General features: G+C 39.8%; 1 protein-coding gene across 1 annotated transcript in view; it reads right to left on the bottom strand.

Annotated features, from left to right (window-relative positions):
* Positions 1-24,894, bottom strand: part of ITGB8 (integrin subunit beta 8) — a 79,954-nt gene extending 55,060 nt beyond the window's left edge. The window contains exon 1 of the mRNA XM_072153816.1: positions 24,407-24,894. Coding sequence (XP_072009917.1) covers positions 24,407-24,590 — 184 coding nt within the window. The 5' untranslated portion in view covers positions 24,591-24,894. The remainder of the gene's footprint in view (positions 1-24,406) is intronic.
* Positions 24,895-25,102: the final 208 nt, after the last annotated feature.

The raw sequence follows: 25,102 nt of genomic DNA, 5'->3' as shown, positions 1-25,102 counted from the left end.
TGTTGTAGTTTGGGCACTTGGCCTCTAAAAGGTTTGCCATCACTGATATACATGATATTGTCCCATTTACTGTCCATGGTACTGATAGAAGCAGCGCTGACAATACATTTTATCACTTATAATGTTCATCTCCTGACAACTCCATTATTCTGCCTGACTTGCCCTAGTCTATGCACAGCACTTTTCAGATTATTCTCTTTTTCTAGTTTAGTAGATGCATTTATGGTTAAGCTTTTCTACATCTGCATACTACGGTAAATGAAATAAAACTGGGGACAATGGAGCATGTGAAAGGCTTAGGTCTTCCCATGACTAGTAAGTTAAGCAGCAGCACTCAACGTCAAGCAGCAGCTGCAACAGCAAATACGATTGTTGGGTGTATAAAAAGAAGGATAAAAACCAGACATCTTAATGTAATATTAGCCCTCTATAAATCCCACATAAGACCACACCTCGAATATGGGATTAAGTTTTAGGCTCCGCAAGATATAGGAGAGCTGGAGAGGATTCAAAAGTGAGATATAAACCAAGACGAAAAGGAAAAGTCACCTTTGATGTGATTCATTTACATGTATGAGTGAGGATCATACACAAAACTTCTAGAGGTGATGATGGTAGATAATATGCCGGCATTTAAAGGGTTTGTACCAACTTTGACCAGAGCATAGGGGATAACAAAATTATCCCCACCGATCACAAGAATGGACCCCCAATAATCTGAAAAATGGGGTCCCGTTCTCACTAATCGGTGGAGAGGCAGGTTGAGCGTGCGTCCTGCTGCTCTATCCAGAAGTATAGGATTGTTGGAAATTGCAGAGCATAGCGCTTGGATATCTCTGGCACTCTCATTGACAGTATATAGGTGTGCCGGAGATAGCCGGGCGCTGTGCTTGTCTATTGTCGCCACCCATGTAATACTGAAAGGAGCAACAGGATGGATGTTCAAAATGCAGTTTCATAAAATTTGTGGATAACAAAACAAAAATTGCACAGCGCTTTTAGGGAGGGAGAAAGTTGTTCTAAAAAACTGACTGTATGCATCCCCCATAGAGAGACTGTTGTTGATCAAAACGCAGAATGGAAAAGTATAGTTTAGTCCAAGGCCAAAAATGTGCTAAACCTGGGAAACCTCGTTAATGACATTTAAGTCATTTTTGGACTTTATGGACCAAGAGAACTTCTATTTTCTTCTATTACTCTTTAAGATTGCCAGAAAAACGAGATCTCTGTGTAAAGATTTCAAAATATTAGGTGTATTTCTGCACCACATTTGCCCAAATTTGGGTTGTGATCATTATGTGCCCTCAGCGCACGCGTAGGGTGCAGCTTACATCCAGCATATTACTGACAGATGACAGGGAGTTAAATTATTTTTTCGTCTGAATAAAAACTTTTATGGAAGACTATCAGTAGTGTTAACAGGTCAAGTGTAAAAAAAACCCCTCCAGAACAATACGTACATGCCACAAATCCTTAGCCATCATCCATCATCGCCTCCAGTTTAAGACCGTGTCTCATGAATTATAAATGCTGGCTAGGTATGACATCATCTTCCCTGGAAATAGACATGAGAATTGAGAGCACTTAATGGGACACAGGTTTCGGCAGGGGTAAGTGTCAGGATCATTTGTACAGCCATCTGACATGACATGGGGCCCAGACTTGACCTCTGGTTGGCACTTTCTTATCTAAAGAATCGCTGCTATTCCTTTGTTCTGAGCGATGTTATCTGTGCTATCACTTGGAATAGAAGTGGATTTATTTAGTAGGACATGAATTTCTGAACACAACATGAGGAATGTCACCTCTGTCACATCTGCTGAGCGCTAAAGAAACTAACACTATGTCCATTGTGCATGTACGTGAGAGCCGGTCCAGTGTGCTTCTCCCTATAAGACTATTTAGTATTGGAAAGTTGTGTGAATATGCTGGATTAGAGCAGATTTCTATAAGAAACACCTAATTAAAGGGGTTGTACCACGTGTGCATGTTATCCTCTATGCCAGTGATGGCGAACCTTTTAGAGACCGAGTGCCCTAACTACAACCAAAATCTACTTATTTACCGTTAAGTGCCAACGTGGCATTTTAAGCAGTAACCTATTGCTACCTGTTCTTCCACTTCTTCCAATTGTATCGGCCGCCTGAGGCCACTAATACAGTTGAAAGAAGGAGGGCAAATTCAGACTTTAATTATAGCTTATCTCCAAGTTGCCTGGGACAGCAGGAAGATTTGATGGATTTGGTACTGTTTGGTGAACTCTGTCCTGGGGTGATGGCCTTAGTGCCCACAGAAAGGGCTCTGAGTGCCACCTCTGGCACCCGTGCCATAGGTTCGCCACCACTGCTCTATGCACTGGATGGGCAATAGCAATCCAAGGGTCCTGTTGTCACCAATGTGTGTAGTGACAGGTGGCTTCCTTCTAAAATAAACGTTTAAAATTGTGCTAATAAGTCAGAAGGGCTTTGGGGGGCATTAGCAGAGCCCCTCCATTACCACAGTCACTGTGCTTGGATCTATCAGTAAGTGTCCCTGGTTTATCATGATGGATTTTGATGGTGGATTTACTTCAATATTTAGGATTGATTAAACATTTTTTAAAGCAACAAGTTTCTAGTTGTCTATAGCATTGGATAGTCTCAGTAGCTTGTATTTGTTATTAACCTTTCTAGTTAGCCAAGTAAAGGTTGTCAGAAACTGAGGACTCTTAATTTGTATCCATTGGGCAATTATCTACCTGGTACAAATATTTTTATTCATTATTTATTTCATCCAAACTACAGGTTGCTGGTAAAGTACAGTAGACACACTATAATACAAGGAATAAGCCTATTCTACAAATACCATATATACTCGAGTATAAGTCTACTTTTTCAGCACAAAAAAAATGTGCCGAAAACCCAAACTCGGCTTATACTTGAGTAAAAAAATATAGGTTTTACCAGGTTTTTGTGGTAAAATTAGGGGCCTCGGCTTATAGTTGGGTCGGCTTATACTCGAGTATATACGGTACATGTCAGCTTATGTATATGATGCATTGGATGCAGGCTGGTACGTATACACTACATGACATCATAGGGAAGAGGAGTCTCTATCTATATCCCAGGCAGAATAACATCTCACCCACAGTCACTGATACATATTTCTCCTTTTCTCCAAGCGAATATGCAATGCAGAGTTTTATTTAGAAATTAAAGCAAGTTCATAGCATGCTTTCCCAAGACTTCAAACAAGTCACATGTAGTAGCTAACATTGGCATCCAAATCCACCAGATTCCAACCTCTGGATATATTTTAGGCAAAGTTTATTTGGAAAAAAATAGTTTACTTATTTCAACCACAAAGATCCAAGTTTCAGCATATGCCTGGCTCCATCCCAGAACAAGACTGCACAAAGAGATAATGTAGGAATATGGAGGCTGATATATGTGTGTTAGTAGTAATATTGACAGGGATGTTAAGCATTTTACACTTTCTGTATGTTATGCTAGAAATGTAGCATTTGCTCGAAATCTGAGTGGAGAGAACATAATGGAAATCTACCATTTGTTTTGATGCATTATGAACCAAGCATATCTTGAGAATGCTGTAGCTACACAGATGCAGAAACATATCTTGTTTAATCCCTGAGCTCTCTCGTTCCTTTGGCTGGCTCAACGCTTCTTCTCACCCTAATTATGCACTGCTCCAGCCTTGTCCTGTCCAGCATAAGCCGAGAATGCTGTAATCACTGTGTTGTCCCTGACAGGCAGAATTAAACAATCACTGCACCATCTGAATCTGAGTCACCCAGCTCAGGTTGATTAGTCCTGTCTGGATAGTTCAGGAAGCTCCATGTGTAACGCGTTTATGTAGGCAACCAACTTTCCCAAGGTCCTGCATTTTATAAGTGCTTTTTCAGTAAAACCACTCGGCTCAGGGATTCAAAAATATATATTTCTGCATCAGTGTCGCTACAGAATTCTCAAGGTATGCATAAAAATGCATAAAAACAAATGGTAGATTTCCTTTAAGAGCTTTCTAGGCAGGCTTAATACTTAATGGGACTCTGTCACCAGATTTTACCTGATCAAACTACCAGCCCCCTCAGGTAGGGTATAAAATATCCTTTCTAGAATTCCATCTATTATGTGAAATCTCACCTATTTACCCAAAGAAATCATTTGAAAATTACAAGAGTCATATTTTGTCTTAGAAAAGTTTAGAGGCTGCAGGGAGAGTGTCACTTCAGACGCCCCCCTTTAGTTCTATAGTATCTAGAAAAATATTTTGCTTTGGTGCCTTATTAAAGGAAACCTACCATCAGAAATCTACCTATTAAGGTACAACTGATGCTACGTTCCTATTAACCTACTAAACCCTATTCTTTCTTTGGCTAACTCACACCAGAGTAACATCTCGGGAGAATTTACATAGCTAAAGTTTAGCTTAGCATAGAAAGCGTTATAGGGTTAGCTAAAGATACATTAGGGTTTAGTAGGTTAGTAGAAACCTACCTACATCAATAGGTAGATTTCTGATAGAAGGTTTCCTTTAAAGGTAAGTATCTCATCTTTCAGATTCCATCAATGTGGTTCTGTGATCTACTGTACCGGAGATATAGGTTATTAAAAAAAATAGAATGTATCTTTATCTACAGTTCATATTTTCAACTATTACATTACCTGCCCATATCTCCAGGTCTGTAGATTATTTTATATGTCGCCAAAGTAAAACAAGATTCTAAAATATCTAACATGAAGATATAACAGACACAGAAGAGTTCACTTTCTCTTCACTCTTATTGACGGGACATACTTCCTCCATTGTGTGACCACACATTTCCCTGTCACCGTGATGTAGCCCCAAGTCATATAACTTTCCCACATTCTTATTTGTAATCTATTTGGTTTGCTCTTTTGTTGGAAATCTATGACCTCTTATTCCAGATAATGATAGAGCTGCTATAAATCATATTCATCACATCTTAGATATCTGAATCCTACACATAATCCCCCATAGTAAGTGCAATCAGGTTTATTGATGGGATTTATGACACACGGGGGGGGCAGATTTATCTTATTCTGATGCACATTTTTTGGTTGTATTTTAGTGACTTCTTGAGCACATGGGGTATTTGCTCAATTTTTTTTTTGGTTTTCGCCTAATTTGTCTTTGTATTTCTCCTGCTTCCAGATGTTTGCGGCTTATTCAACATTCATTTGCACCTATATGAGCACAAATAATTGCACAATAACACGCCGGTCCTGACTATGAGCCCTATATCTATGTAGGAACCATCTCCTCCAACAAGGGCGAGTTGGAACGCTTGATTTAGCCCGTACATTCCCAGGAGGAATACCAGTGGAATAGTACGATCCGGGTCATATCTCTTTGTGGAAATCAATTATTTACCAAAACAGACATGAAGAAGTATTAACAGGTCTTTTGTCTGCTTTACTATAGAACATGGCCCATTTATTGGAATCCGCCGGTTGGGGTTGGGGCCCATATTTACATTCTATAGGACTTTTCTTTCTGAGTACTTCATTCAGAATCATTTGTCTCTCGCAGCAATGTCACATCACATAGCTGTGGGGGGGGTGTCCTCCTGGATTTTACATAATATCATTTTTACTGTCCCTCTATACGCTCCTGATTCTGACTGAATCTAAAGATTTGTAAAGCGCTATGGAATTCGATGGCGCTATATAAATAAAGATTGTTATTATTATCCATAACTGCATCCAAATTAATAATTACAACATGTTACTAAAAGAAAGTGAATGGAAGCCATTAAACATTTAATATTTGTGGACTCCCGGCAGGATATTTCATTTCGTTTCCACTGAGATTTATACAAGGGTATCCAATCCATCAGAGCGCGGGCTGAGAGCAGCCTCACGGTGAGAAAGAACAGACATTGTAGTCTTTCTTTGAAAGAAAGTTAAAAAAAAAAAAATGAAAGTGATTGAAAATGTGTATGTAAATAGATAGGGCCATATTTTCCATAAATGTCATTTTAGAAAAACAAGGAAGTGCATTGAACAGTGGGTGTAGACGCGGCAGGAGAGATACTACAGGGAGTTAGTGGGTGGCTGATTAGTATCTGATATGGCATATGTAAAACAAATCAGTACAAACAGAGCCCCTCCGCGCTCCGCATAAGCCCTCTCCCTAAATAGCACATTCTTCGGGAACAATACGGCGTCTGTATGAGGCTGGAGAGCTCGCAGCACTGAAGCCAAACACTGCAGACTTGACAAAAGTGGCAAATACCCTCAAACTACTGGAAATACTCGCAGTTGTCTCAGACATTTCACAGCCATTAAGTTTGTGATTGAAAAGCTCCCGGCGACTCATGTTCTGTGTCTTTTCTAATGGATTTGCGGTATTCCTAATCATTTCCACACCATCTGCTGATATATGTACACAGCACAACCTCCCCACAAGTGCCCCTCTCTGAGATCTCCACACCACCAGATATTATACACGTGGTCCATCTTCTCAAAGAAGAACCCTGCACCCCCCTCCTTCCCCAGGTCTCCACTTTTTAGGGGGTTATTTACCAGAAAACGTGTGCAGTGCCACAAATTGTCATTATTGCCTCCTTAACTCCACACCAAGGGGGCGCAGCAGCCATCGCGGGACATTCCTGCCCTTCTATTGCGGACATTAAGGACATTTGCAAGAACAGAATTGCCCTCCAACCCAGCTGCCCACCAAAGGCCGGAGCCTCCAGCAGTGCCGGGGGACAGGGATTTCATCATATGTCGGCGCTATACATGAAAATACATGTGCCCATCTCATGAGGGTCTGTATACCACCAAGGTCATGACTGTAAAATAAACCACTATTTCCAATGAAATTGAAATAGATACAGTACCCAGTGTACACCTAAAAGACACTCTGGATCGTACTCCCAATCTGCATTTATAGCTCTGCTGGTGGACAATGGAAAGAGTCAACATGAATGTAATCTGGCTCATTCCTTATAGTTTAGCTGAGCTTCTATAAGCAATTAGATAGTTAATTAAAGGGAATCTGCCTGCAGTTTTAACCATGCAAAGTTTCAGACAGTGTTAAAGGGGTATTCCAGGTATATGAATGTCTGAATTTATAAATAAATGAATACGACAAAACTCAATGTCAATAATTACAAAACAGAGCTTAAATAGTTTGCTTTTACGATTTTTTTTAATGGGTTGAGTTATCTCCAAGATGGCTGCCATCAACAACTACAAGTCTCATGACCCCTCAGTTCTCGGTAAAAGCTCCTCTATCAGTGCTCACAGACTGATTTGCTCTGAGTAATGATGAGTAACTGCCATCACTGCACATTGCCTCAATCAGATGATGTCTCACCACAACACCGGCCATACTGGATGCACTGCAACAAACCAACCACAGCCAAATCGAGTGGTGATCACATGACCAGCCCGGGCATGTGCATGACATGTGATGTGGACATGTGACTGGCTGCCATATTTTGACCTGTGTCTCCTCACACAGGAACAAGATCAAAGGGGGGGGGGATTTTAAATAACAACTATTATATATTGGTTATATTTTAATGACTCATTTGAGTATGAATTATCTTTATTCCTGTATAACCCTTTAAGTATTGTCCCTGGTATAACCAAACCTATGTGTGTTCCTACTAGCAGCAGAACTGTAGTAGCACAGCTGGACTGTGCAGAAGTACATTGAAGAGATCACACACATCTTTGCACCAGAGTGATTAATGTGATACAATCCTGGGATATAAGTCCTTTTTTAACAGTCCTGCTGCTACATACAACACACACAGATCTGGTTACACAGGACTCCAGTGCCAATATATCATATGTGTTTTAACAGAACATGGGAATTAGTCTATGAATGGAGCCTCCAATGTTATTGCAACACCCTTACTTCTCACATAGAGTAAATTAACCAGAAACTGATTCAGGGCCTGGGGGATTTTTGAAAAAATCTTTTAATAGTTTCATTGTTTTGCTTACAAAACTACAAAAATACAGTTTGGCAAGCTGACAACAGGAGACAGGGTGGCGTGTATTGATGTGGGCTTTTTCATCCTGCCTCCAGTTACTACTCAGAAAAGAAGATGTGGAAGTCCGCATGCAATGTTTTGGACTCCTTCTCCCGGCAGCAGGTTCCTCATCTGTGCTGGAGTAGATTTCAGCTATAACCTGCACCTGTATTCTGGCACAGGTTATAGCAGGGTTGCTTTTTTTAAAATCTTTATATTATCTGACATTAAAATCCTATCTGTGTTGATAATAAGGTGATTGCTGAAAAGTGATCTCTACAAAACAGGACGTGTCAGACTACTTTGGGGTTAAGTGATGCAATATGAACTTCAGGTTTCTAAATTCTTTTAAATCTAGATATTGCCATAATAATATTTTTTAAAAATCACAAAAATTCTGTAAAAATATGATAAATGCGTAAACAAATTGGTCTTTTTTAGGGGAACTTTGAGGGTCATTTATCTTTTGTTTGGACATTTTTGTTAGTTCTTTCCCCAGGTTTTGGACTTGTTTGATTAATCTTATGGGTTTTTTTTATAACTTCAAAAACTGCTTGGGAGTGCTTTATTTGCACCACAATTGTGACTTTTTACTGCAGTTGTGACATTTTCTATGTCCATATCTGGATTTAAAGATCTATCAGGCACAATACTTTTCTGAGGTTAGTGGAAAAGTTGCAAATTTTCATGCAAATATGCGAGAGAAAAAAACATAAGACTAAGATAAACGATCCCCTATGTTTCCAGGTACTATAGGGATCATTTACCAGGGCTTGTGCATAGAATTCTGAAATCCTTAAATTGGGAAAATTCCCAATTAACAGCCCGGAATTGCGTTTAGTTTTCCCCCTTATGATGGCGTAGAAGTGTGTGAAAGCTGGCACAGTTGGCGACTCAATGGGCCAGCGTGGGGCATTCCTGCCTCACACCTGTGCACTGTCTATATAGTCTGAGCCCATTCAGGTGCAGGCTATGGTGCTATTCTACATCAGCCTAGACTTGGCGTAGAAGTGCTCCACCGTCACAGCGCTGCCTCCCTGTGGATTTATCAGGAGGCTGGAGCCTTCTAAAAGATCTGACAGGTGCAAGGGGCAACCATTATGTGTAGTGCCACTTGTATGCTTGTAGGTACTACAGAACTGAATATAGGGGCATATGAAATTACACTGCCCCTTCAGCCTCTAGAAGTGACTCATCTCAGCCAAAAGTTGACTCGTCTCTGCTCATTCTCACATGACTTTGTAAGCAATGTTGTTTTATAGGTAAACAGGCAAGTTTTAACATAAAAGAGGGAATCTTAGAGAGGATATTTAATACCCAACATGAGGGTGCTGGTAGCTTATTAGGGTAATGAGTGGATGAGTGGGGTGTTTTCACACATAACCCTCTACACATAGGGGCATATATTTTAAATGTACACCAGATTTTGACCACCAAAATGTCATAAGATCTGGGGGTTTTCCATTGCGATTCCTTTGACATGTTTTAATAATAATAATCTTTGTTTTTATAGCACCATCATATTTCGCAGCGCTTTTAAAAAAGTTTCTTTTACCCTATACAGAATCCTTTACAAAATGCCTGAAAAAACTAAGTCATGCGAACAATCGCATCGAGCAAAACTGAATGTTTTTTTACTTTTTTTTTTTTCAGATGCAGTTGTGATAAGAAAGAACAGGGTATCACCACAGTCAAGGAGACGCATTTGACCTCTTTAACCCATAATGGATCCTGTCAACTAGATAAATAAATGAATGGGCTGTCTGGGCCAAGTATCAATAATGTGATTTATTGACTGTCCCATCAATCTGTTATTTTTAGCTCATTTGTTACCGGAGGTTAAAGGGCTGCTGTCACCTCTGCCGGCAGCTCCGTCATAGTGAACACTTGTATTCCTAGTGAAATCCTCTATTATTCCTCTGGCAAATTACTACACGGATTGGACAATTGAGTGATGCTACTGGATTCCCCGCTGTGTACACGCACTTTGCGTTACCAGCCGGATTCTGCCAAAAAATAAAGGCACCTGCAACTTTTTAAACATCTGCACCACTTTGGAAACTGGAGAGAGAATCTTGTATGAAAGGCCCTGCCTGTTTTATGTCATTTTTCATGGAAAGAACTCGTATAATGAGATACAGATGGAATATTCCAGCTAAGAAAATAAAGACAAACCTGTGAGAATTGGGGGAGGGCTGCAAGTCATTATGGGTCATATATATATGGGTCATATACCCCTCTATTCTATCATCCTGGTGTATTCAGGTAAGGATGAAGAGTCATGCAGTTATCTATGGCAAACCTGACATTATTTAAAGGGATTTTGCGGGCAATATATTCCTGTCAAGGTTTAGGAGGACAATGAAAGGAACTACAAAAGAATCGATCCTCCCACTGATTTCCCCATTACTCGCATTGTGATGCTTCCTGGATCGGCCGCAGTGGTTTACTTCCTGTTTTAGGCAGGAAATGAGGCCCAGCCAATCAATGCCTGACACAGGTCACCACCGCAGCCAATCACTAACTGAGGGGTCATTTCCTGTGTTTCGAAAGGCACCAATTGAAAACCAGTCCATTGGTGACTTATGGTGTCTTTAGTTTTTTTGGGGAGGGATTTTGGACCTTTTTTGTCAAAAAGGTATGATACACTACATGTTGTAGTAAATATAAGACTCCATCGTGTTCAGTCTCTCAGTCTGTAGACTCCAGATACACAGGCTGCTGCTGCAGTGACTATTGCTCAGGGCTAAAGTATGTCACAACCTTGTATGGATATCTGCCGCGGAGCTATAGCATATTACCGTCAGAAATTATACTTATTTTCCACCTCGCTGCACCCTAATCTAAGAAGATGCCTCTGCAGACTAAAGGGTGGAAAAATCTAACCTTTCTAAAGATCAACTGGGGAATTTTAGAGCAAAATAATCCTGTGACCTTTACCTAAGAACATGACCATAAAATGGTTATACTGCAATAGACAGTAATACACATAAAGCATATCATAAAATACATAATCCCACTATATATTACAATAATAACTAGACATATCTACCTGGAGAATACAGATTCCCATATGTGCATATTAGGGCAGTCAGACCGTAACTGCTACCGGGGTATATGTAAGTGACACTATCTAAAAATAAGTATATATAATATATAGTGTAAGTATATATATATATATATATATATATATATATATATATATATATATATATATATATATATATATATTTCCTGTGTATAGTGCAGAGTGCGCCAGATTCAGGATTTCTGGTGCACTGCCCCAACAGAGTGCACCACTTTGGGTCACCACAGGGGGCGCCAGATTCATACAGAGGGTGAAACAGAAATCATGAATCTGGTGCACCCTGCACTATACACAGGCAAATGGCACTATGTGCAGTTTGCACTGTTATTAGTAAATGTGCCTCAATGGGGCTCATTTACTAAGGGTCCGAATCGCACACTTTTGTCGGGTTTCCCCCCGATTTCCGATTTGCGCTGGATTGCTCTGGGATTTTGCCGCACGCGATCAGATTTTGTCGCATCTGTCCCGGCTTTCAGGCAACAGAAATCGGGGGGTGTGGCCATCTGACAACCCGACAGATTTGGAAAGAATTTGTGACATAAGATCAGCACTTACATGCATCAGGACGAAGAAGTTTAACTCCGGCGGACTTCAACGCAGCAGCGACACCTGGTGGATATCGGGCTCACGGACCTTAGTGAATCCTGGCCGGACCCGAATCCTCGTCGGAGAACGCGCTGCGGGATTGCGACTGGACCGGGTAAGTAAATGTGCCCCAATGTGTCTACTATAAGAAAGGTCAGGCCAATCTCCGGGGTTCTAGTAGTCGGAGTACAAGTGATCAGACATTCATCCCCTATTATATACACAACGGATAAATGGTAAAAACAAATCTATTCTATGGACAAGAAAGGCCTCATTTCTGTTCTCTGAGCCTATTGACACACACTGGAGACCATTGTATAAACCAGGATTATAAAAAGTATGGATATATTCTGATGTCACAGAGAAATTGTCTAATTTGTTAGTTCCTAATAAAATGTTATTACTGGATTGCTCTTTTTGTGGTCAGACAATCTCCATGTGCTGATACAGGCTGTGGCAACTGATCACATCACAACTGGCTTCTACTTATTCTGCTTATGGGTCTTACAACATTTAAAGGGAACCTGTCACCAGGGACCTATCCCTATCACCAGGGACCTAATTTTCACTAAAGACAGGTTACAAAAGCCCATTACAGCTGCAATGTACATATGTATTTCTTCCAAGTCACGTGTTTTTTTAAATGCTTCCAAACCAAAGCCCAACCCCTGGGACTACACAGAGGATTCTGTAAAGATGCCAGGTAAGTTATAACACACAATTATATTGTAATGCAAATACTTAGAGAAAGCAAAAAGACATATTTGCACTGCAGCTGTAATGGGCTTCTGTATCCTGTCTTTAGTAAAAATGAGGTCCCTGATGACAGGTTCCCTTTAAGAAATTGTGGGGATTCCAGGATTTTAATATTGATACATACTTAATATTAAAGCGCTAAGCCAGAAGTACATACTGTAGAGGTAGGTTACAGTAGCTCAGTTATGAGATTGTCTACTTTTAATTCTATGGAGATCATGGTGGATGTTGATATTAGTGATCTAACTTAAAAATAGGGCATCAATATGTAAACCCTGGAAGGCCCCTTAAATGAGTATTGCATACGGGGGAACTAACATCTCCCAATTCTTCTCCCATCAATTGCTCCATGTAATTTTTGTAATACTGCAGTTGTCTTATGTGGCAGGGTGGCATTTCAGTACTGACGAGGCAGAACCAAGATTACATGTGCGCAAGATGAAACATTTGCAAGATTCTTTTTATTCTCTTGTGGTGGGAACGTCACAATGAAGTGCAATAATCTGCCTGGAAGAGATCCAAGCCCTGCTGAACATCTCACCTGAGTCATAAATTGTCACAAGATAATTGTCATGATCTCCAATAGTGCAAAGAGATAGGGGACTATTAACACCTCCCTGTATATACAGCAGATATTACACATCCCTGTATATACAGCAGATATAACACACCCCTCTATATACAGCAGATATAACACATCCCTGTATATACAGCAGATATTACACATCCCTGTATATACAGCAGATATAACACATCCCTGTATATACAGCAGATATAACACATCCCTGTATATACAGCAGATATAACACATCCCTGTATATACAGCAGATATAACACATTCCTGTATATACAGCAGATATTACACATCCCTGTATATACAGCAGATATAACACATCCCTGTATATACAGCAGATATAACACATCCCTGTATATAGAGCAGATATAACACATCCCTGTATATACAGCAGATATTACACATTCCTGTATATACAGCAGATATAACACATCCCTGTATATACAGCAGATATAACACTTCCCTGTATATACAGCAGATATAACACACCCCTGTATATACAGCAGATATTACACATCCCTGTATATACAGCAGATATAACACACCCCTGTATATACAGCAGATATAACACATCCCTGTATATACAGCAGATATTACACATCCCTGTATATACAGCAGATATAGAACATCCCTGTATATACAGCAGATATAACACATCCCTGTATATACAGCAGATATAACACACCCCTGTATATACAGCAGATATTACACATCCCTGTATATACAGCAGATATAACACACCCCTGTATATACAGCAGATATAACACATCCCTGTATATACAGCAGATATTACACATCCCTGTATATACAGCAGATATTACACATCCCTGTATATACAGCAGATATAGCACATCCCGGTATATACAGCAGATATTACACATCCCTGTATATACAGCAGATATAGCACATCCCTGTATATACAGCAGATATAACACATCCCTGTATATACAGCAGATATTACACATCCCTGTATATACAGCAGATATTACACATCCCTGTATATACAGCAGATATAGCACATCCCTGTATATACAGCAGATATAGCACATCCCTGTATATACAGCAGATATAACATATCCCTGTATATAGAGCAGATATAACACATCCCTGTATATACAGCAGATATAACACATCCCTGTATACACAGCATATATTACACATCCCTGTATATACAGCAGATATAACACATCCCTGTATATACAGCAGATATTACACATCCCTGTATACACAGCAGATATAACACATCCCTGTATATACAGCAGATATAACACATCCCTGTATACACAGCAGATATAGCACATCCCTGTATATACAGCAGATATAGCACATCCCTGTATATACAGCAGATATAACACACCCCTGTATATACAGCAGATATAACACATCCCTGTATATACAGCAGATATTACACATCCCTGTATATACAGCAGATATAACACATCCCTGTATATACAGAAGACATAACACATCCCTGTATATACAGCAGATATAGCACATCCCTGTATATACAGCAGATATAACATATCCCTGTATATAGAGCAGATATAACACATCCCTGTATATACAGCAGATATAACACATCCCTGTATACACAGCATATATTACACATCCCTGTATATACAGCAGATATAACACATCCCTGTATACACAGCATATATAACACATCCCTGTATATAGAGCAGATATAAGACATCCCTGTATATACAGCAGATATCACATATCCCGGTATATACAGCAGATATAACACATCCCTGTATATACAGCAGATATAACACCTCCCTGTATATAAAGCAGATATAACACATACCTGTATATACAGGTGATATAACACACCCCTGTATATACAGCAGATATAACACATCCCTGTATATACAGCAGATATAACACATCCCTGTATATACAGCAGATATAACACATCCCTGTATATAGAGCAGATATAACACATCCCTGTATATACAGCAGATATGACACAGTCCTGTATACACAGCATATATAACACATCCCTGTATATAGAGCAGATATAAGACATCCCTGTATATACAGCAGATATCACACATCCCGGTATATACAGCAGATATAACACATCCCTGTATATACAGCAGATATAACACATCCCTGTATATACAGCAGATATAACACATCCCTGTATATACAGCAGATATAACACATCCCTGTATATACAGCAGATATTACACATCCCTGTATATACAGCAGATATAACACATCCCTGTATATACAGCAGATATAGCACCTCCCTGTATATAAAGCAGATATAACACATCCCTGTATATACAGCAGATATAACACATCCCTGTATATACAGCAGATATAACACATCCCTGTATATACAGCAGATATAACACATCCCGGTATATACAGCAGATACTACACATCCCTGTATATACAGCAGATATAACACATCCCTGTATATACAGGTGATATAACACATCCCTGTATATACAGCATATATAACACATCCCTGTATATACAGCAGATATAACACATCCCGGTATATACAGCAGATATAACACATCCCTGTATATAGAGCAGATATAACACATCCCTGTATACACAGCATATATTACACATCCCTGTATATACAGCAGATATAACACATCCCTGTATATACAGCAGATATAACACATCCCTGTATATACAGCAGATATAGCACATCCCTGTATATACAGCAGATATTACACATCCCTGTATACACAGCAGATATAACACATCCCTGTATATACAGCAGATATAACACATCCCTGTATATACAGCAGATATAACACATCCCTGTATATACAGCAGATATAACACATCCTGGTATATACAGCACATATAACACACCCCGGTATATACAGCAGATATTACACATCCCTGTATATACAGCAGATATAACACATCCCTCTATATACAGCAGATATAACACATCCCTGTATATACAGCAGATATAACACATCCCTGTATATACAGCAGATATAACACATCCCTGTATATAGAGCAGATATAACACATCCCTGTATATACAGCAGATATAACACGTCCCTGTATATACAGCAGATATAACACATCCCTGTATATACAGCAGATATAACACATCCCGGTATATACAGCCGATATAACACATCCCGGTATATACAGCAGATATAGCACATCCCTGTATATACAGCAGATATAACACATCCCTGTATATACAGCAGATATAGCACATCCCGGTATATACAGCAGCTATAACACATCCCGGTATATACAACAGATATAACACGTCCCTGTATATACAGCAGATATAACCCATCCCTGTATATACAGAAGATATAACACATCCCTGTATATAGAGCAGATATAACACATCCCGGTATATACAGCAGATATAACACGTCCCTGTATATACAGCAGATATAACACATCCCGGTATACACAGCAGATATAACACATCCCTGTATATACAGCAGATATAACACATCCCGGTATATACAGCAGATATAACACGTCCCTGTATATACAGCAGATATAACACACCCCTGTATATACAGCAGATATAACACATCCCGGTATATACAGCAGATATAACACATCCCTGTATATACAGCAGATATAACACATCCCGGTATATACAGCAGATATTACACATCCCTGTATATACAGCAGATATAACACATCCCTGTATATACAGCAGATATTACACATCCCTGTATATACAGCAGATATAACACATCCCTGTATATACAGCAGATATAACACATCCCTGTATACACAGCATATATTACACATCCCTGTATATACAGCAGATATAACACATCCCTGTATACACAGCATATATAACACATCCCTGTATATAGAGCAGATATAAGACATCCCTGTATATACAGCAGATATCACATATCCCGGTATATACAGCAGATATAACACATCCCTGTATATACAGCAGATATAACACCTCCCTGTATATAAAGCAGATATAACACATACCTGTATATACAGGTGATATAACACACCCCTGTATATACAGCAGATATAACACATCCCTGTATATACAGCAGATATAACACATCCCTGTATATACAGCAGATATAACACATCCCTGTATATAGAGCAGATATAACACATCCCTGTATATACAGCAGATATAACACAGTCCTGTATACACAGCATATATAACACATCCCTGTATATAGAGCAGATATAAGACATCCCTGTATATACAGCAGATATCACACATCCCGGTATATACAGCAGATATAACACATCCCTGTATATACAGCAGATATAACACATCCCTGTATATACAGCAGATATAACACATCCCTGTATATACAGCAGATATAACACATCCCTGTATATACAGCAGATATAACACATCCCTGTATATACAGCAGATATTACACATCCCTGTATATACAGCAGATATAACACATCCCTGTATATACAGCAGATATAGCACCTCCCTGTATATAAAGCAGATATAACACATCCCTGTATATACAGCAGATATAACACATCCCTGTATATACAGCAGATATAACACATCCCTGTATATACAGCAGATATAACACATCCCTGTATATACAGCAGATATAACACATCCCGGTATATACAGCAGATACTACACATCCCTGTATATACAGCAGATATAACACATCCCTGTATATACAGGTGATATAACACATCCCTGTATATACAGCATATATAACACATCCCTGTATATACAGCAGATATAGCACATCCCGGTATATACAGCAGATATAACACATCCCTGTATATACAGCAGATATAACACATCCCGGTATATACAGCAGATATAACACATCCCTGTATATACAGCAGATATAACACATCCCTGTATATAGAGCAGATATAACACATCCCTGTATACACAGCATATATTACACATCCCTGTATATACAGCAGATATAACACATCCCTGTATATACAGCAGATATAACACATCCCTGTATATACAGCAGATATAGCACATCCCTGTATATACAGCAGATATTACACATCCCTGTATATACAGCAGATATAACACATCCCTGTATATACAGCAGATATAACACATCCCGGTATATACAGCACATATAACACACCCCGGTATATACAGCAGATATTACACATCCCTGTATATACAGCAGATATAACACATCCCTCTATATACAGCAGATATAACACATCCCTGTATATACAGCAGATATAACACATCCCTGTATATACAGCAGATATAGCACATCCCTGTATATACAGCAGATATAACACATCCCTGTATATACAGCAGATATAACACATCCCTGTATATACAGCAGATATAACCCATCCCTGTATATACAGAAGATATAACACATCCCTGTATATAGAGCAGATATAACACATCCCGGTATATACAGCAGATATAACACGTCCCTGTATATACAGCAGATATAACACATCCCGGTATACACAGCAGATATAACACATCCCTGTATATACAGCAGATATAACACATCCCGGTATATACAGCAGATATAACACGTCCCTGTATATACAGCAGATATAACACACCCCTGTATATACAGCAGATATAACACATCCCTGTATATACAGCAGATATAACACATCCCTGTATATACAGCAGATATAACACATCCCGGTATATACAGCAGATATAACACATCCCTGTATATACAGCAGATATAACACATCCCTGTATATACAGCAGATATAACACGTGACGTCCCTGTATATACAGCAGATATAACACATCCCGGTATATACAGCAGATATAACACATCCCTGTATATACAGCAGATATAACACATCCCGGTATATACAGCAGATATTACACATCCCTGTATATACAGCAGATATAACACATCCCTGTATATACAGCAGATATTACACATCCCTGTATATACAGCAGATATAACACATCCCTGTATATACAGCAGATATAGCACATCCCTGTATATACAGCAGATATAACACATCTCTGTATATACAGCAGATATAACACATCCCGGTATATACAGCAGATATAACACGTCCCTGTATATACAGCAGATATAACACATCCCGGTATATACAGCAGATATAACACATCCCGGTATACACAGCAGCTATAACACGTCCCTGTATATACAGCAGATATAACACATCCCTGTATATACAGCAGATATAGCACATCCCTGTATATACAGCAGATATAACACATCCCGGTATATACAGCAGATATTACACATCCCTGTATATACAGCAGATATAACACATCCCGGTATATACAGCAGATATAGCACATCCCTGTATATACAGCAGATATAACACATCCCTGTATATACAGCAGATATAACACACCCCTGTATATACAGCAGATATAACACATCCCTGTATATACAGCAGATATAACACATCCCGGTATATACAGCAGATATAACACATCCCGGTATATACAGCAGATATAACACATCCCTGTATATACAGCAGATATTACACATCCCTGTATATACAGCAGATATAACACACCCCTGTATATACAGCAGATATAACACATCCCTGTATATACAGCAGATATAACACACCGCTGTATATACAGCAGATATAACACATCCCTGTATATACAGCAGATATAACACATCCTGGTATATACAGCAGATATAACACATCCCGGTATATACAGCAGATATAACACATCCCTGTATATACAGCAGATATAACACATCCCGGTATATATAGGGTTGGGGTTCTGGTGACTTTTCCCCTATAAGTGCTGCATTTCCCAGTAGTGATAGATGTTGGTTTATTATTTCTAGGTGACCCTTCTCCATCTCTCAAGGCCATTTCTTGAAGCTGTCTGTGGCAGTGTATCTCACATCCCACATGAGCCGTCTATATACCATCTGGCTTATACACCATATGTATACTGTACTAGAAGATGTGTTAATGTATCTGTGTGAATGCACATCAGATAGCAGTAGGTGTGCCATGTCAGGTCATACAAGTATGAGACATGTTCACATGATTAACCCATGCAAATCTGTGGTCAGGGAGTTTTCTCTAGACGACATCTCTTATAATGTGCTATAACCTGCTCTACACATACTGCCCAATCTCTCTGTTCTCATTATAACCTATCTTATAGAGCAGTCTAGTGACAGAGCAGAATTAGGCCCTGTTCACACCTGCTTTCACCTGCGTTAATAAGGAAAGTGTAACAGATCTGTTGAATTCTGATACTCATGACTAGGGATGAGCAAATCCGTTTAATATCAGGACCGAACAAATCTGAACGCTCACCCCCACCGGTAACACCGGTTTTGCCCTTTAATTGCAGCCGGCAAAGCTCATCATCGGGGAGTGATAATCCAGGATTTAAAAAGTTAATACTTGCAATCAATGCCACCATCAATACTGGCGCAGGGTTGGGGTGAGCAAAACACCAAACCCAACCTTATGGCTGAAGTACAGGTTCAGGGACCCTAACCACCAATGTTCGGCATGGACCAAATTGCTGGCTGGGTCCGCTAATCATCACCTATCCTATGGAGAACCACTGAATATCAAAGTCCTGAAAACCCAGTCCAGCATAAGTCCAGTCAACTGGGTTTAAGGGGTTTTGAAGTCCAAAACTGATGAATGGATGAACTATCCTTTCGCTTGAATGAGAGTTGTGTCTGGAGTGAGGTGAAAGGTTGATACATTATGGACGGAGCTGTCTACCTTCTCTTCTGACCACAGGGTATAATTAGTGATGGAAAGGGGTGCAGGGTATCGCACCCCCACTGATCAACTAGGAATGACCTTTCCTCTGAACAGTTTTGGGCTTGTTTTGTGTACATCTTTTTTACGTGCAGTACTAACAAAGACCAGTAGGGGAGATCTTCCTAAATCTCATCCACATGTTGTGACAAAAACCTGCAGCATTTTTTATCTTGAGGTTAATATATACTGTAGATTTTTACTGTGGATATCAACCTGTGTAATGCAGAAGTTAAAACCCACATGTTAAAAGCCAATGATTTTCCGGGTCCGGTAAAATGAGTAGTGAACCTGTTGCATGAGAACGTACCCTTTAAGTGTCACCAAAGTTTACCCCATTTAACCTCCAGCCCCTGCAGGTGGGGTATGAAATGTTGTTTCTACAATTCCCTCTTTTATGTGAGATCTCACCTATTTACTTCAAAAATTTCCTCCAAGGTCCTGTGAAAATGAGCAGAGAAGAGTCATATTTTGCATGAGATGAGAAAAGTTTGGAGGTGCAGGGGGAATCACTTCAGATGCCTCTGTCTTTGGTTCTTTAATACCTAGAAACATGCTTTTGGTGTCATTTTTTCACCTCTGGTTTATATACTTTTGTCAGCAACTCTCATTTCCAACTATGTCTTGTAGCATGCTTTGTGCAGCGCTGCGATATCTGTAGGCGTTCCAGTATCTAAACTTAACTCATTTCAGGCAAATATGACTCTTCTCTGCTCTTTCCACATGACTTTGCAGGAAATTTTTTATAGATTAACGAGTGAGATTTCACATAATGGAGGGAACTCTAGAAAGGACATTTCATACCGGACCAGAGGGTAGTAGTGGAGTAAAATCTAGTGACAGGTTCCTGTTAATCACTGATGGGAGTAGCATAAGCTGAGCCTAAGCTTCTGATACAGGCTCCATTATGGAGCAGAAGAAGCAATCACTGTGGCCTGTAGTAAATATGTGAGCATGACAAAAGTTAAGCATGTGAGTGTCATTTTGCCAACTGTCTGCATCCCGGGCCATCAAAGAGGTTTCTTCTTACTCGACTGCTCCCGTCCACATGGTGCTGAGCCGCTCTATGGCAGCAAGCTGTGCGCCCGCATCAGGACTGTGACTAATGTCATTATGATGAGAAGCTATAGCCGCCTTACTGGGCACCACATCAAATGTCCTGTAAAGAGCTGGGGATCTCTTCTGATCCTTGTTACCCAATATATTTCCTTTGTACCGGTCCCAGGTTATTTATACATGCGCAGCTATTTTACTAAGCTTAAAGTCACCCTAAACATTTACATAGTATATGGCCGAGATGAAAGGGTCCCTGACCTGGTCCTTAGGGATCAATTTAAGGGCAATCGTTATAGGGGCTACTGATATATCTATGTGACATATATTATCCATATATGCACAGCTAAATGTATATAAATATATATATATATATCCAGCTATACATAGTCACCCATAAGGATAATACAATTCCTTTAGCTTCTGTGTTAATAAAGAATGAATTTTTACTCCATGGGGGTCATTTATCTTATTTCCCCCTTCTCTGCGCTCTTTTTGCGCCTGTTGTGAGTCAATTTTTTGCACCTCATTTGTCTATTTTGGCTCTTTGTCAAATGCAGGTTTTTGCGCCTAATTTGTAGCGCAAATCATGCCATTGGCTTCTCTAAGCACGGTCAGGACTGGCGTGTTATTGCGCAATTATTTGCGGCGATATAGGCGCAATAGTACAATAAATTGGGCGCAAAGATCTGTAAAGAGGCGCAATGTTATGACAAATATGGCGCAACAACACATGGCAAATTGAGGCGCAACATTAAAAAACGCAAAATAGGCGCAAATGAGACATCACGCAGCAAAAAGGCGCAAAAACACCAACGGCAAGGAAAAAGAAAAGACAAATGACCCGCTATATGTTTAGTACAATATGAACCCCACAAGGTTCACCCCTGCATATAATACAGGACCCTCATTTACATAGTGCTATATAGAACATTCACATATATAGATGGGTAGATTTCTCTCCACACCGCGCATACAGTGTACACTTCTATAGGGGCACTCAAAGTATATACACATGTATGTCTAGCTCCATATACAGTATATGAAAAGTTATAGTGATTTCAAACATACATACACATACATAAATACAGTATGCAGCTATAAGAACCCACTTATAGAAATAGTAATGTTTATTCTACAACAACCTTGGGATATGTAGGTTGTACAATAATACCAAATCTGTATATTCTCTACATATAAATGTATGTTATACAGCAAGTAACATTATAGTATATAGCGCTACATGTTTAGCTAATATACAAATTGTATACATCTATGCCTATGCCACCTATATGGATACTATAGGTGTAGCAAATTATATATCATAGAGCAAGTACCCCTATAGTATATAGTGCTACATGTCCAGCCAATTTACATTCTGCATCTAGGTCTATGTATATTGGTCGCTATGTGGATTCTATAGGCACATAAAGATCTCTATAATATAAAAACTACATATATACTATATAAGTCTAGGCTGCTATATGGATTCCATAGGTACACTATCTTTTTTTACAGCAAGTATAGTATATAGTGGATTCCATAGATACATCAAGATCAAGATGTGTGTGTATAAATATCCTGTATAGATTTAGACAGCTCATATGGATGCCACAGGTACATTTAGATAGAAGTCATACAGAAATTACCTTTATTGTATATATTGCTACATGTGCAGCTGATGTACACACTGTATATATCTAGACCTGTATAAATACTGTCCACTATATGGATACAATAGGTATAACAAGATATACATCACAGAGCAACAGATCTTAGTAGCATATAGTGCTACCTGGGCAGCTGATACATTGTACATATTGGTACATATTGTATAGATCTAGGTAGCTACATGGATTCAATTGGTGCATCAAATTCTAAGCAATACAGCAACTATATATATATATACCGTATAGTGTGCTACATGAAGACATAAGAACACCTATATGACCAGCTATATTGATACACTATGTATTACTATATGTCATGCAGCAAGAATTTTATCAATTATAGCACTATAGGTGCAGCTAATGTACCTACTGCATATTTCTAGTCGGCTATATGGATTCCATAGGTGATATGGATACTATAGGTACATCCAGATACAAATGTTATAGTTATACAGCAGTATACTGCTACATGTGCAGGTAAGGTACATACTGTATAGATGTAAGCCTATATAGACCGCTTGTTGTATGGATACTATAGGAACGACTAGATATAAATCATAGAGCAAGTAACTCTGTATTATATAGAGATACAACTGCTGTCAATGTAGATTCTGTATAAATTGGGGACTCTATATGGATTCCATAGGTGAATCACAATTTGTATAAAACAGAAACATATATATATGTTTGTATACTGTACAAAGTGCCACATGGGGGTCTCGGAGCTACGTGTATTCCCAAGGTACATGTGGATCTATATAATACAGGATCTATATGTATCTATATAGGATCTATATGCCACAACACATATACACGAGCTGTATGAAGGAGAATATATGAGAATACTCTCTTGTTATACAGTGTCTTGTCCTGGATACATAGAGATAAGCAGTAACAGTGTACAATGCCCTATACATAGTATACGATGCCACCTGTGCCATCTCTCTCACCTGCCTGGCAGAGTCCCAGTAGAAGCGCCAGTAAGCCGAGTGCCAGCAGGCTGCTGCCGGGGGCTCTGCCTCCTGTGGGGCGCAGCATGGGGATAGCCGCCTCCGCTGTGCCCGCTGGCCGGGGGTAGGCTGCCGCACATAGCGCCTCCTGCAGATGCCCGGGCTGCTCCTCTATGCGCAGCATTGGCTTCTTGTCCCGGCCCGGTGCATTGGGCGCTACAGGCAGTGGCAGCCTAATGGGACCGGCTCGGCTTCCATTACCTCACACACAAAGAGCCTATTCTTGTCCGTGATCTCCCGCTGCCCGTGCCTTCAGTCGCAGCGGTCCATGCACACAGGTGCGTTTATAGCCCGACCTCCTGCCACAGCCTCCGCGCACGTCACCACAAAGTTGAAGTGATTAGCATGTCTCCTCATGCCGCACGGAGGTGCTGAGCGCAGCCACTGCTAGGGAGCCGTGCACACACGCACTACCGCACCGCGTCCTATTGTGACTGGCAGAGTTGCTAGGAGCCCCGGCCTGGGCTGTGTGGGCGGGAGAGCATTGGTGGAGCATGATGTCACCGAATCACTTTTCTTCTTTGTTTTCTCTTGGCTCCATCTCATAGGCTCCCTTGTTCTGGGACCCTTCATGGAGGGGAGGCTGGAGCCCCGGCCTCTGCATACAGCAATGTTCACACTATACCCCACAGCACA

The sequence above is a fragment of the Engystomops pustulosus genome, chromosome 5, assembly GCF_040894005.1.
Source record: "Engystomops pustulosus chromosome 5, aEngPut4.maternal, whole genome shotgun sequence".
NCBI classification, from domain to species: Eukaryota; Metazoa; Chordata; class Amphibia; order Anura; family Leptodactylidae; genus Engystomops; species Engystomops pustulosus.
This window is presented reverse-complemented; position numbering and strand designations above follow the sequence as displayed.